The 15961-nt window shown below is 37.8% G+C and overlaps 1 protein-coding gene across 18 annotated transcripts in view; it reads right to left on the bottom strand.

The window, feature by feature from the left end:
* Znf644 (zinc finger protein 644) overlaps positions 1 to 15961 on the bottom strand; it is an 81408-nt gene that overhangs the window by 2827 nt on the left and 62620 nt on the right. For 14 of the 18 annotated variants that reach the window (XM_008826817.2, XM_029560483.1, XM_008826816.3 and 11 more), the window contains 2 exons: positions 15203 to 15808; positions 13157 to 13279 (listed from right to left, as the gene is read on the bottom strand). The exons of 2 other annotated variants lie outside the window; for them this stretch is intronic. In XM_008826817.2, the coding sequence (XP_008825039.1) occupies positions 13157 to 13279; positions 15203 to 15808 (729 nt within the window). The remainder of the gene's footprint in view (positions 1 to 13156; positions 13280 to 15202; positions 15809 to 15961) is intronic. 2 more of the 18 variants (XM_029560485.1, XM_029560482.1) reach the window with 1 other exon arrangement.

Raw genomic sequence — 15961 nt, forward strand, 5'->3', positions numbered from 1 at the left:
GAGCAATGGAATCAACAGTGTAATACAGAGCTTAATGGGGGAAAAGATTTTCATTTAAATTAATGGACAAATAAAGCTCAGGTTTCATTTAAAACTTGATCTATATTACATGTATAATCAAGCAAACGTTTAACTTCTATAAGAAAATAACTATAAATCCATATTAGCCATGTTCACAACTGGATCCAGTGTTTAATGCTGACTATTTTGTACAATCTTTCACTTTATATTCTCTCCAATGGCTTATTTTTAATGTGATTTTAAAAGAAAGCATTTTCAGGGTATATAAAAAAAATTAGTGCTGTTTTTGACATCTTTCCATTCTTGACTTTTCCTTTATCTGAAAGTATGATTCAATGAAAGAAAAAAGATATTTTATAGGTTGAACCAGACAGGACATAATGTTTTGTAGTCCTTGACTAGAGCTACACCATTTCTTCAGACAAAGGGATGAGAGTAATCTCAGGTGTCGTTTGCCAATCAGTAGAAAGAGGAAGTAAGAGTTTTATCACTAGAGATCCAAGGTGAGGGACCCAAATGTAACAGAAGAAGCACTCAAATGGCATTTCCCCTCTTGTACAGACAGGTGAAGTCCCCTGAAACAATTCTAAGCAAGAAAGAACAGGAACTGACTACTCAATGAACCTGTGAAATGGGTTGCTCAAAGTCCAGATTCCAAAAGAACAGATGCTACCATTACCAAACCAGTGATCCTAGTTCCTCACAGTAGTCAGGTGGCAAGGCTAAAAGAAATGCCACACAGAAAAGTAAAAACCACAAGAAGCCCAAATCTCATTCAATCATTATCTCCAGCCTCTCACCACCTGTTTAAAAGAAAAACCGAAGACCTGTAGTCATTTTCTGTTTATTCTTAGAACAACAGTCTTACAAAAAATGTACTAAGGAAGTCAAGTAGCTAATTCAATGCTAAACAACAAGCTCTAGAAAATTCTTATAAGATTCTCTTTAGTTATCTCAGTCAAGAGCCTGGCACACAGCAGGGACTCAACAAATGCATCTGCAGCCAAAACAAAGCAAAACTCAGTTATTTAATCACTGACACTCAGAGGATATATGAATGGAAATCTGTTCTGCCATGTTACATGGGTAACATTTCTGCCTAGCACTCCTGCATGGTGTGTTCAAGCACACTGCTGCAGCCACATCTTCTGCAATATCCTAGACATGTACCACCATCAGAATGGCTTAAGAGTAGAAACTAGGTTCTTCACATCTGGTATGAAAGAGCCATATACTGTGTTCTCAGCAGCTTCTTTTTCCAGTTGTTGTGGTGAGCAATTCTGAATTTAAGTGACTTTTCTTTTAAGTAATTTATACTCTGGAAATAAGAGTTTAGAGAACTAGGAAATGTCAGTTACTCTCTTCAACTATAAGGCAAAGTTACACACACAATCTCCGTAATGTAGGACAGAGCAAACATTTGGTTATGAGATTACAGTAGAATCTTACTTTGATGAGACCGCTGGTTGTCAACATTGCTACACTGTGTTCTAAAGCCTTTTAAAATGCAAATAAATTACTGTAGGTTGCAAATAGAATACATTATAACAAACCTTAAGAACTATGTTTATAGAATGCATGTTAGGGGTCTAAAGCAGAGAAGGGTGGAGAGAAAGTATGCACAAGAATGCTTCATCAGTTAAGTAGCATGCTGGTTATCTCCAGATGCTAGGACACTTAAAAAACAGAACTGGACATTCTGCCACACAGAGTATTATTTCACTCCAAGAGAAGAATAGTACTTTGGTTGACTTTGTTTTTTGCTCTGATGCTGTATACACTTGGCCAGTATGTGGCTGACAGTTTTGGTAGCTAGGGCTCCAAAATGAGGTTAGAGAAACTTATACACTTAGAAATTTATCCATAAGATTAAGATACTAAAAATCTGAAATATCTAGTAATATAATCTAAAGGTCTCAATGATTTGATATCTTAGCTCCCAAAACACTGCTGAGTAGGTAAAATGATTACATGTAATAATTAAGAAAAGTTTTCCTAATACTAGCATCCCCCCCACCCCCTGCGCACCAACACAATACTGTGCATGCATTTTTTTTTTTAAAATCTGTAAAAATCTGAGTACCTAACATACAAATATGCACTTAAGGGGGACATTTAAATGGCACCCTCTACATAAAAGGAGATTTACACAAAATGTCTACTAAGAAAGGCAGAAAATGCGTGAGTGATCAACTTTACCCAAAAAACTTCGTTAAAAACCTTTGAGGTCATCTGATTTTATTTATGGAAGATTTCACTTGCTACTGCAAACGTACACCTGAACAGAGAATGAGTCGAGCAGCAAGATCCTAAGTAAAAAGGTTTTACAATGTAACTCAGATGTTTTGGTCAAAAATTACCAAAGTGCAACACAATAGGCTATGTGAGTTCTCAGGAAATAAACACCACAGTACTATGCTATGAAATATCACATGTCCAAAGCACTAAGCCAGATCAGTGAAAATCATGTCATTAGATAATTTAATACATACAAACTCAACTCTCCTTTCTGAACAAGTACTTCATTTTATACACAGAAGAAAAAGAAGTTACTATTGGCCACTGACATTAAATCAATCTTTTGCCTTTTCCATTGCTCTATTATATACAATAGTTGCCTTAGTCACCAGTAAAATAGGTGCCTTAGTCACCACTAAAATATTTTTATTTGCGCTTATCCATCTTTGCCCAATTGTTTAAAAGCCTTATTCTATCTGTTTCTTCTTTAACAGATTATCGGATATCTCTAGGTATCTTAAATCTGTCTTCTGCTGGTATAAGAGAATACCACAGACTTGGCCTATTCCAAACAACAGAGGTGTATTTGGATCACAGTTCCAGAGGCTGGGAAGTCCAGGAGTGTGGCACTATCATCTGGTGAGTGCTTTTTTTCTCAGCCATAACATAAGCATGCATAGACAAGTAGTGAGGAAACTGGGGAAACTCATTTTCTTTGATAAATCTAGTGATAACTAGTTCACATCTATAATAACAGCTTTAATCCATTTATGAGGGCACAGATTAACAGCCTGTAATCACCTCTTAAGACCCTAGTCTTTTTAAAATAAGTTTATAAGTTTTTAAATTTTTATTTTTTATTTTATGAATGTATTGCTTGCATGTAGGTAGGCGCACCCATGTTGTGCAATGCCCACAGAAGCCCAAAGAAGGTGTTAGATCCCCTAGAACTAGAGTTATGGAAGGCTGTTAACTGCCATGTGGGTGCTTGGAATTGAATCTGGGTCCTCTGCAAGAGCAGTCAGCTCTTAACTGCTGAGCCATCTCCCAGCCCCAAGATCCTGGACTTAATATTAGTATCTTGGCAATAAAATTTCCATCTGCATTTTGACTGAAATGTTCAAACCATAACATTTCATTTTCTACCCCTCCCCTCTAAAACTATGTCTTCCTCACATACAAGATACATCTGTTTTAATCCCAAGAAGTTCCAGCACCAACTCAAGAATGTAGAATGTAAAGTCCAGAGTCTCAAGTGAATAGGTGACTAGAGTCAAGATTCATCCTCAGGCATTTACCTTCCACTAGAGGGCCTGTGAAGTCAAACAAGTTACCTATTTCCAAAATACGACACAAAAGATACACATTCCCATTCCACCAGGAAGAAATAGGCAAGAAAGAGGAAACGTGTCCCTCGTAAGGTCAAAAGCTATCAGGAAAAACATTAAACCTTAAAGCTCCAGAATGATTTTTCTCTTGTGTTACCTTGGACACTCTGGGGGGTTTGGGCCCAAAGGCCCTTAGGTAGCCCCACACTTATGGCTTTTCTGGACTCTAGGTAGGCTTCACCTCTAATGGGCAAGAATCTTATTCTTGTAGTTGTCCCAGGCTGGTACTGCATGCTGGTAGTCCTACAGTTTTGGGGTCTTAGAGGAAGCCCAACTCTCATAGCTCTACTGGACAATTCCCTACTGTGGATTCTCTAGTAGCTTGGTCCCAAACCTCCATTTCTACTTGGGGCTGCTCTTGTGGGGTCTCTCTGTTCAGCCTCGGCAATAACACTCTGTAGTTGTCATGCTTCCATAGTTCTTACAGATTTAATGCCAAGGTGTGTGTGTATGTGTGTGTTATATATATATATATATATATACACATACATACACACACACACCTATACACACACACCTTCCGGCACAGTAGTTCACTAATTCACACAGGCCATTTGAGCCAAAGTTGCCATGATGGAAGGGAAGGAGCAAGACCCAAATGTCTTTATAGTCTTCATCACATGGTAAAAATGAACAGCATCAGACTTTTTCATATCTAAGACTCTTATTTACAAAGTGTTTCTTGACATCTTTAATATTCTCTTCCGAACACACTTTTTTACTCTATGACTGACCAGGCTGTGAACTTTACAAATCTGGCTATTATGCCTCACTTTTAACTATAAAGTGCATCTTTAATTTCTGTCCTCCCCCAACTCACAGTAGTTGCAGCCACACCATAGCCTAAACGCTTTGCCCTTTAGAAATTTCCTCCACCAGATACACTAGTTTTTATGTTTTGTATCCCATAAGTCCTAAAAGACAGCCACAATTCTGCCAAATTCTTCACAATATTAGAATATTTCAGCTTCCAATACCTTGTTCCACATTTTGTCTAAGATCAACAAAATAGCCTTTACTGTTCATGTTTCTACCAACACTCCAGTCACAACCACTTAATCTACAACAGATTCAGACTTTTCCGATGGGTGTCTTCTGAGCTGAGCCCTCATGCTTCACTCAACAGCACCAGTTTTTTTCTAGCCCGTTCCTCCAATATTCTGGCTTCTTCGGGTCATCTAGTTCCAGTACTGCTTTCACATTTTCAGGTATTTGTAACAGCAACAGTCACACCTGTTGGCATCAACTTAACTCTCCAAACAAACACACTCATTGTTATGGAGGGTAGGAAGTCCAAGGGCATAGATAGCATTGGCACTGGATGAGGGCCTTTGTGCTGGACAGTAACGTAGTGTCAAAGTGAGCACACAAGAAGCAGAGAAAACTTGGCAAAGCCACCCTTTCTGCCAGAAATCCACTCTTTCAATAACTAGCCTACTCCCACCTTTGATAAAGGCCTGCATGAGGGAACAGCCCTGATAGTCTAATTATCTCTTAAAGGCTCCATCTCTTAATACTGTGATGATGCTAATTAAATTTCAACCTTAGCTTTAGAGATCTTCAAACACTGGGATACTAGGATACAGTGAAGCTTTAGATAATGGCCACAAAGAAGGCATGTTATAAACCCTTCTAGAAGGAGATGGTTTCATTTCTATGTGGTTGGCATATACAAGTTGGTAAAGTGATAGCAGCTATGAGTTAATTTGGGAAGACATAGAAATTGAATTATCACACATGGGTGATCCACCATTTAATCCACCATTCTACAGTGGTGGTGCAGTGGTGTGATGGTGTGAATGTGGCAGTGGCAGCAGTGAGGTGGGAAAAGGACGCACCTGCCCCAAGGTACACCCAAGTTGAGACCGTTACTCAATTCTAACTGCTGCTACTAATCCTCAAAGGTTTGAGGTAGAGATCTTCAAACACTGGGATACTGGGATACAGTGAAGCTTTAGATAATGGCCACAAAGAAGAACATAAAAGACAGCACAAATGGCATTTTCTCTGTTTAAGTTTCAAATTAAGTGGGGTGGGGATTTGTTTTTAAAGAAATATATTAGCTTGTATAAGAGGATTAAGAGAAGTGGGAGCCATATACTGAAAAGATAAACCATTTTTTTTAGCTTACGCTTTCTTTCTGTATAAAGAATTCTCAAAACTAGCTTCATGGATGTGTGGTCAATATAGCGGGACAGGGCCCCATACTTGGGTTTAATGCTTTGTTGTCAGTCTTGAAATTTTTAATAATTTTCAAACAAAAGTTACTGCATAATCATTCTTCACTGAATCCTGCAAATTATGCAGCTAGTCCTGTGTTCCAAGCAGCTAGTACCATAAATGAGAAAGGATGTACAAGTATGAAACCACCTCATCTACTAGCCCATGAAATGGGTGGCTAGTAAAAGGAAAATATGCCAAATCCCTGTCTCAGCACAGTGAAGTTGGAAAGGACTCCATAAACAGCCTATCATCATAGCCAAGATGAACAGTGCAAGCAGTCTGCTATCTTTTTTAAATTTTTTATCGTTTTTATTTTATGTGTATGAGTATATTGCCCTAATGTATGTGAATGCACCTAAGTTGTGCAATGCCGGCGGAGGTCAGAAGAGAGCATCAGATCCCTTGCAGCTGGAGTTGCAGACAGCTGTTAGCTGCCATGTGGGTGCTGGGAATCAAACCCAGGTCCTCTCCAAGAGCAGCCAGTGCTCTTAACCACAGATCCAGCTCTCCAGCCACAACAGTTTATTATTTCAAAAAGCAATGTTTCACTTCTACTCTGGAGCTAAGCATAAAGATAATTAAGTAGTCTCTTAAGTTTCAGTTTTTACCACCATTTTCCAAAGATATTTTCACCCTAAGACTGGGTATTTTTTTCAGTACCCTAACCAACTGAAGAGTTTTTAATAGTTTCCATTTCCAATGATTAAGAAATGGTAATTGACCCAGCGTCATAAAGCAATCAGTGGCAAATTTAAGTAGAAATATTTTAATATTTCACCTGGAAGAGCATAGTACGCAATTACTTGTAAAGTCCATGGCTTAACTAGCATTCGTCTAGAAAAGGCAGGTGTGTGTCTGACAAAGGAGACACTATTACGGGTAGCAAAAGCCTTATAAATTTGATTCAGAGGAAGAGCTCAAGCAAAGAAAAGTAGCCTTTTATTTACACTTGAAATTTAAGGGGGAGAAGCAAAACAGCACAATGTGTAGAAGCCTCTGCTGTATGGAAGTAGAGATGACTACTAACAGTACTTTGAAAAGCACTCTCTAGACATGAGGAAAAACTAGCCATTAATGTACTTACACACATACAGCAGAGGCCCTCTTGTCTCACTAACACATACCTACAAGTAGCTTTGCTGGTTAGTTAAGAGTTAACAGTTAAGAGTTAAAGAAGAGTTACTTCTTTATGCTAATAGGTAAGGAAAAAAAAGTTTCAAGGTAAGTTGCTGTTATATGCTATTTTATTAGATAAAGTAGGTACTTGTTATGAGTATCAATTACACTAAGACACATATAAAGTACAAAATAAACATTAAAATACATGATGAAAATTTTGCTTTGAGTTGCTGTTTTAGAATACTTGACTATTTCAATTAAACTCCTGTTTTCAAAAGTCTGTGTTTCTGAAACATCATCTTCAATGTAGCAGGAAGAAAGTAAGAAAGTCACATTAAAATTTTCTTTAATTTCCTTTCCAGATAGTCACATTCAATTTAGATAGGTAAACCTAAATGTCATACATTTATGATCTCAATGGATCTGAACTGGAGTTATGGATGGCTATTAGCTGCCTTGTGGGTGCTGGGAGCCAAACCTGGGGTCTCTGCTCTTAACCACTAAACCATGTCTCCAGCTCTAACATATATAATTTAAAGACACCAAATAACAAGAATTATCTTTATTCCTCATACCCTACATAAAACAAAGAAACAGTAAGTTTTACTTACTGAATAAGTGAGGAATTAAATCTGTAGCTGGCCATCTTCTTGGCATAGCCTCCTCAAGAGAAAGTCAGTATATAATTGTATTATACTCATAAAGTGAATTAAAGCACATCACCTAAAAATTTAGTTCTGGCTAGCAATAGTTTGTTACTGTAAGATCCAACTGCACTGTAATCCAGATCACAAACAGCATTTCATAAATTCATGTCAAAAGAAAAATCACAGCAAGCACAGAGAATACAACTGATGATATACCGATTTTGGACACAAAAAAACTAAAACATATAAAAAGCAAACCCCAGAAAATTAACAAGCAACAAAGCTAGTAGGAACACTGGAGTAAGACGTGAGTAAGGTGGGGACATCAATGACAAAAAAAAAAAAAAAAAAAGGGCTCCAGTCTGCAAAAACACCAATTCAGAGAGTGTAACTATCTGCTTTGCTCTATTGGACAGCTAGGTGAGGAGGATCAACAGAGAAGTGAACAAAGTACATCTCCCAGTGCTGGCAGTTTTCCTGCCATGTTCTGCCTATTTCCAAAAAGTAGCAGTGCACCTATTGTCCTTCCTTTACATTCCTATGTCACTGCTCTTGGTATGACTCTTAAAGTAGCTACACCTGGGATTTCTCCTAACCAAATCTTAATTTTCATTTAAAAAGCAGTTTCCAAAGCATTACCTAAATTCTTTTAAAAAGGATTTTGCCACACTGTAAAGTTCATTCCAACCTTTTAAAAAAATTTTTATTTATTATTTTTTATGTGTACGTGTGTATTGCCTTCATGTAGGTAAGTGCACCTGTGTCGGGCAATGTCCGAGGAGCACAGAAGAGGCTGTCAGATCGCCTGGAACTGGAGTTACAGACAGTTGTTAGCTGCCATGTGGGTTCTGGGATTCGAACCCAGGTCTTCTGCAAGAACATTCAGTGTTCTTAACTGCTGAGCCACTTCTCCAGCCCCCATTCCAACATTTTAGCCTAGCATCCTATGTCTTCTACTTGACTTACCATAATTCCCCATCTTCTACCTCCTAATAGTTTTTAATAAATGTTTCACATTTTCCCATGTTAGTCCCCTCTTCAAGTACGTTCCTTTCTTCTGCAGACCCTAGATCCCAATTTTACATTTCAAATGCCTATCCTTAAGGTTCTAATCAAATGCTACGTAATGCTGGGATGGGCTTGTGGCACCTCCCTGGTTCAGAATACTTTTAGCTTGCAAAAAGCACTGGGTTCAATCTCTAGCACCAAGTGAACAAATAACAACAACAACAACAACAAAACAGTCATCCTGGTCCTAGTCTAGCTCAAAGCACTTTCTTCTTCCTCTGAACTTTTATCAGTTGTGTTTATGCCTGTTTCTATACCTACCTGTGTTTATTACTGTATGTGAACTCCAATGTGTCTCTGTAGTACTTAGCACAAGGCCTGGAGCACATCAGGAGCTCAAAGAATGCTTGCTGAACAATGAATAATCAATCAATCATCTTTTAGTGGAGTGGGGAAAAAAACTAAACATTCCCAGAATAATAAAACAATCATGTGGTCCCTATACAGATTACTGTAAATATGTGTGCTGAGAACACTTGGTGTTCTCTTTACAAGGCAAAAATAAGAACATTTTAAAAATGATTTTCATAAAAATGGATGGGAAAAATTAAGTCTGACAAAGGCTACTCAGTCTTCAATCTCAACAATTCATAATCTTAGAATCGTGCATAACTGACACAGCACTACACACATACATACAGAGCTCTGTGCACTTAGTATTACTGCTAAGGAAAGTAACAGCCAAGAAAATATGGAATGTCATCTTTTTTTTCTTTTATGTGTATGAGTGTATTGCCTGCATGTATGTAAGTGCACCCATGTCGTACAATGCCCACGGAAGTCAGAAGAGGGCATCAAATCCCTGGAACTGGAGTTATCGACAGTTGTTAGCTGCCATGTGGAAATCGAATCCGGGTCCTGTCTCACAGAAAGTTTTCTTACTTTTCTTTTTTTTTTTAAAAAAGCAAGACAGGGCCAGCCGGGCATGGTGGCTCACAACTTTAATCCCAGCACTCGGGAGGCAGGTGGATCTTTGTAATTCAAGGCCAGCCTGGTCTACGTAGCAAGTTTCAGGCCAGCTGGGGCTACAGGAAGACCCTGTCTTTTATTTTTGTCTTTTTGAGGCAGGATCTCCCTGTAGCCCCAGCTGGCCTGAAACTCGCTATGTAGACCATGCTGGCCTTGATCTACCTGCCTCTGCCTAAGCACTGGGATTAAAGGCACACACCACCATGCCCAACCCCAAAGTATTTTGGGAATAAAAAATATTTTCTTGCTCCCTTTTGTGTGTGTGTGTGTGAGCGAGCACATGTGCATGTTCATTTGGGTGCAGGTAAATGTACATGTGTGTTATGATGTGTATAGGTGAGAGGATAACCTTGGGTGGCATTCCTACTCAGGTAGCACCCACTTCCCCCCCCCCCCCCCCCCCAAAAAAAAAAGACAGGGTTTGTCCTAGGCCTGGAACTTGCCAAATGGGCTGGCTGACTAATCAGGAAGTCCCAGGTATTTGCCTGTATCCACCTCCCAAGTGTCCAGTTTACAAGAAAAAAAGCACAGCTTTTTCTAAAAATGTGGGTTCTAGGAACAGAACTGGGATCCCTGATGCTGCAACTGAGTTTTTTCCTTAGCCCTTGCTCAAAAAACTCTGGAATGATCCCTAACACGTTCTTAGCAAGCATTCAAAGTACCACATTTCTGCCACTATCATCTTTCCAAGCAACTGTAATAGAATCCCTTGTATTTCTAGCCCCCTTTTCATCCCTTTGTGCTAATTCTGTTATTCTCTCTACCAAGTATAGTCTACTTTACAGCACTCTTCATCCTTTAAGTTCAAGATGTGCTGAAACCTTATCAGGCCTTGTGTACTCATATACTTGTACTTAGCCCAGGAGGTCATCTTGTTTATGTGTCTAGGGTTCAGAGTCTTCATGGCTTTAGTCAGAGACAATTCTGAAACTAGAACTACACTGAGTACATTAGAAGGAATATCTATCTCTTCAAAGGCCACTGAATCCCACAGACAAAGCAGCCAGGAGGTGAGAGTTTCTAAAAAGGCCTGAACGTGTTCTCATTCTGTCTCTCATTCTCTCTCTCCCTCCCTCCCTCCCTCTCTCTGAGACAGGGTTTCTTGATGAACCCAAAGCCTACAATTTTGGCTAGACTGGCTGACCAACAAGCCCCCAGGATATCCCCCCCACCCCTCCCACCAAACAAGCCCCTAGCATTGTGGTTACAGGTGACTGCTGCCATACCAAGACTTTTTATATCAGTGCCTGAAATCCTAACTTAGGCTTAGGGAAGATATTTCTTATGTACTTTACAGACCAAGGAGATTTTAAAACGCAAGAAAAAAATATTTCAGAATTTCTAAAAAAAGGGAAGTGAGTACCAGTTGTAGAAAATATTACCTTAGACTTTCTTCAGGTTTGTATTTGTTTTCTTTATGCCTAGACTGCCAAACACATACTTGATTTTCTAGCACTTCTGACATTTTGGTTGGCAACAGCATCCTCTTTTTCCTTGCTGGCTTAGGGAGACTATATCCTATTTATCTTGTCTTATTTGTCTCTCTGACAATGAGGCTTTTTTAGTGAGAAGTAATGTCAGCTGCCAGTTACTTAAGCAACTACTCCTATGTGGTGAAACTACGCCTGTGTTTTAATGATGCAAAAGGATATATATTTTTTTAAAGGACCAATGTTTTAAGTGGAGAGACCCTCCCTGATTAAATATCTGAACAATCTGCTAAATATACAGTGAAACTAGTTCACAAGCCTCCAAAGCCTAAGCTAGGCCTAATTATTTCTTGGGTCCTTGTTCTTTCTAGACTCTTATTTATCTAGCCTTCACCAGAATGTTCTCCACTTTCATTTTAGAATTAGCAGATGCTTTCGTTCTAAAATAAGAAATCCAGGGCTGGAGAGATGGCTCAGTGGTTAAGAACAGAAGACCTACGTTCAAATTCCAGCACCCACATGCCAGCTAACAACTGTCCATAACTCCAGTTCCAGGGGATCCGATGGCCTCCTCTGTCCTCTGGGGGTACTGCACAACATGGGTGCACTTATATACATGCAGGTAACACACACAAACACATAAAATAAAAATTATAAGGAAATTCAAGGAAAAAATATAATAAACATACAGAATAGCAACAAAGAACAAAAATCAAAGGTAACACAGCCTTGGTTTAAATTTCAACTTTGCTGTCTAAATAATTATACAAGTTTAGACAAATTGCTGAAGTCCTCCAAGTACTACTTTCTTATACAATGGGAAAAAAAAAATTAACAGTACCTACAACTCATATAGCTGTTTCTTAAATATTATGCATGCAAATTGCATAGCACAGTACCTGACACACAATAATGTTCAATAAAGGATTAGTTGCTGTGATGACAACGCTTTCCATCTCAACATTCTATATTTATAATATGCCTCATAATAGTTGTGAATCAATAAAGTAAAATGGACTCATTTTCTCCTCTAAATATAAATGGTCAACAGCCATCCTGGTAATTTGATAATCAAATAAAGCAAAGAAGCAGAAGAAAGATACCAGCATGAATAAAGTGAACTGTTAGCAAGAACATATTAGATGTAAGTCATGGGATGTGAATCAGAACAAAAAGGTTGAGGAAACTAGAGAAAGCAGAAACTAGTGATCTTAAAAGAGCAAGAGAAATAAAAAGACTAGAAAGAATTTTACACAAAAAGATTTATACAGACCTATTTAGAAAAGGCGGGGTATTTTAAAATTAGAGAGAAACACAACCTGCTAAAGCACGTGGTTTGTAAGACTATAAATGAAAGAGCAAGGCAGCATTCAAGGTGTAAGAAGGGCATTCATTACATGAGTACGCCAACAACATTGTCACAAACAAGCATAGGAAGAGTTATCTGCAATGTTTGGCCAGCCAACCAAAAATAACACAGAAATGCGCATGTTAACATTTACATGTATAGCTAGGCTTATTAATCCTAAATATAGTTTAGGGGTATTAAAAAAAAATCTATTCAGTTGTCAAAGGGGGCCATTTTTAACACTTGAATCTCAAGATTTATCTGTAGACTAATGAATTGTTCTGTGTATTTAAATGACTTCCCTTTTTAATAAAAGCTTTTTATTCCTAAAATATCACTACCATAATCTTTCTTAGGTTCTTTTTTAACTAAAGAGACAACTTTGCTGGGTCTACTCATAAAAATAAACAAAAATAAAAAATAGTGCAATTTAAAAAACAATGAAATTAATGTAGACACAAAAGATCCACACTTCAAATGGGTTATTTGTCCCAAGTCAAATCAGAATGACCCAGATGAAAAAGAATCACTTGACTGAAATCCTATCTTACAGTTTACAAGTCGCTGAAAATTAATGTGTATTTAGACTCGACTATGGCTTACCAAAAGAAGCTATAAATATCATCTGAATTAGCACCAGTCCGGTGAGGAAAAAAAAAGAGTACTGTATCAAACAGACTGCTGTGATTATCTGTTCAAACATACCTGTACCAGTCAAAAGTCCATCACTCTTCTTTCGTGCATAAGCGCGTAAGTGGTTGGACAGGCTAACAGCACTTGTAAACGTCGTATTGCAATGCACACATGTTCTAAGCTTCACAGGCATACCTATCATTCAAAAGAAAACTATAATCCAGTTCTCACTTCAATGAGTGAAATTTTCTTAGCTTAAACGTGTGTAGAAAAGTACCACAATAGAGACTGTTTGTAGACCGCTCATTGAGTTAGCTTAGCTTAAATTAAGGCGGGGAGTCAAGCATTAGTAGCTGTAGCTGGTGGTTAGTGTTAAGAGCCAGCCCCTGCTCTTTGGAAAGGTGAAAGGGGAGTGGCTTAAACCTCTAAGCTCCTAGGGATTTAACACCTATTATCACTTTCTTGCAGATTTCTGTGTTACGCAGATCACTTCTTAAACCTACTAAAATTCAAGCTCATGATTTGAATAGCAGAGTTCTGTTGTGAAGGTTCAAAGCTCACAACATTACCAATAAAAGAATTAAAAAGTCTAGTTGACAAAGTGGTAATTAAAGTGTTTTACCCACAAAACCGTAAAAGGCACTATACTAAATCAGGCTTTCTGATCAAGGCTGGTAGAAAAGGTGGTAAAACATACCACTGAACAGCTGTTAGGCACAACATTTTTATTCAGGGCATTTTATGTTCATTACTCTGAAAGCGCAATCAATAATGAAAGTTAATGATTTGAAGTTTTTTTCTAAAATCTTTGTGCTAAATAAATGATCTACTAGTTAACATCCTAGTCATCACTGGAAAGAAAACATGTTGAAACAATGAAGAACCTCGAGCTTCTCGGACAACCACCACTCTCCCAAAACATTTCCATTAGTTTCTTCAACAGTATAATAGCCACAGTAATGCTACACCTTCCTCAATGCAGCTTACGTGCTTTCTATGAATTTTATCCTTTTATTATTTTTTTATTTTATCCTTCTTTTAAAAAGCTGAATGCTACTAATTTTGAAAGGCTCTTCATATGAAAGGCACCCTATTAACCAGAATCCTATAAACCAGTTTTTCAGCCATTTAGAATACATGGTAATTTCCCCCACACCAAAACTGCGATACAAATGTTTGATATTCAGTGCCTGCCCAAAAGAACTCATCATTGCAGTCATTTTATTTTTTTCTAAACCACGCAACAATTCTTTTATCTAAAATACACACAACACAGTGCTCCAACCCTGAGACCATGTATGTAAACTTGCAACGTCTTAACCTCCGAAAACCAAACAAACAAAAAACCCCACAAAACAAAATCTTCTAGGAAAGAAATACAAATTAGACCTAAGAATACCAAATAAAGTGTACCACATCATTTACCAATACAAACAAAATATCCCTTTTATATTCCTACATAGCAGGAAAAATTTTGGTCCACAAACACTGAGCCAAATCATCTGTTCTGATTCACAACTATAAAATCCAGAAGCCCAAACAAGTATTTTTTATACTCACAGCAGTTCTCTAAAATCAAACCATCCCATAATACAATGAAGACTCAGACAGGGAGATGCTTCTTTGGGTCAATAACAGCATCCAACAGGCACCAATCCTTTCAGTTTAAAGAAGCTGTTCCATACTGTCTTGCCTAAGCAGTGGGAAAACCAATAGCTAAATTCTGAAAACATCATCATTTTGGAGCACAAGCAAAAAATATGCCAGAGTTTTTGCCTTTTAAATAACGCCATGCTTTTGAACAATATCCATCTCCCATGAGAAACCATTCTTTGGGGCCAGCAAAGTTTATTTTTACAGATCAGTTTATTTGTGGTGTGTGTTGTCTTTTGCTTTTGTTCTCACCTTACATTCAGACCAAGAAATGAGGCACAGAGACCCAGAGCTGATGGGCATCAATTGATCAGTTAAATAGAAATAACAGTAGAATAACCAATCTGTTCTGCAAAACAAGCAGCTTAAATAAGAAGAGTCTCAAAGTATTTTGCACAAATATCCCATTTAACAAAGCATAACTGAACTGTTATTTAAAAGATAGGAGTCATAATGTCCTCTTACCTGAGTGCATAGTCAAGTCCATTTTTTGTGGTTGATACATCAATGGACTGTCTTCATTTAATGGAAGAACACATTTCTGAACAAATCTCTTTCTTGCAGTTTGATTATGGACCTTTTGAGGAGAAATGGCAGAATTCCTTTCTTCTCCCATCCTTTTATTTTTAAGAAGTTCTATCAGTGTAAGAGACTGATTCTTTTTTCCACTGGGGATATCAGGTTTTGTTTCATCACATTCATTTAAGAAATTCAGCCCCTCTTCCTCTGACATAGACACTGACAGAGCTTCAGTCTTTAGGCCATTACGGTATGTTTCAAGAGGTAAAACATTTTGAGATAGGAAGTCATCACTTGATGAGAGTTTTTGAGCTACAAATGGTCTGGGAATAATACGGCGACTGTTCAATGCCTTTAAGATTTTTTCGTACTTTTCTTCATTTTGCATCATCTCATTTAGAACACAGATCGGAGATTTGTGGGCATCCCATTTAGTTTTCCCAAGTCTTTTCAGGTGGCCTCTAACATGATTTGATAACCCAATTTTTGTATCAAACCAACCACCACAGAGCTGACAAGTATGTTCAGAAGTAGTTTCAGATTTTTCAATAGCTAAAAAAAATGTTTAAGAGTGGTATCAGATTCTTTTTTTATGAAATACCATAAATGAATTCACTCTGAAATACGAAATTAAGTGATTCTAACAAGGACCAAACTCAAACAAAAATTTCAATTCCTTTTAATTTGAATAGATATATTAGCCCC

This window comes from Nannospalax galili, unplaced genomic scaffold (genome assembly GCF_000622305.1).
Source record: "Nannospalax galili isolate Female #2095 unplaced genomic scaffold, S.galili_v1.0 scaffold451, whole genome shotgun sequence".
In the NCBI taxonomy this organism is placed as follows: domain Eukaryota; kingdom Metazoa; phylum Chordata; class Mammalia; order Rodentia; family Spalacidae; genus Nannospalax; species Nannospalax galili.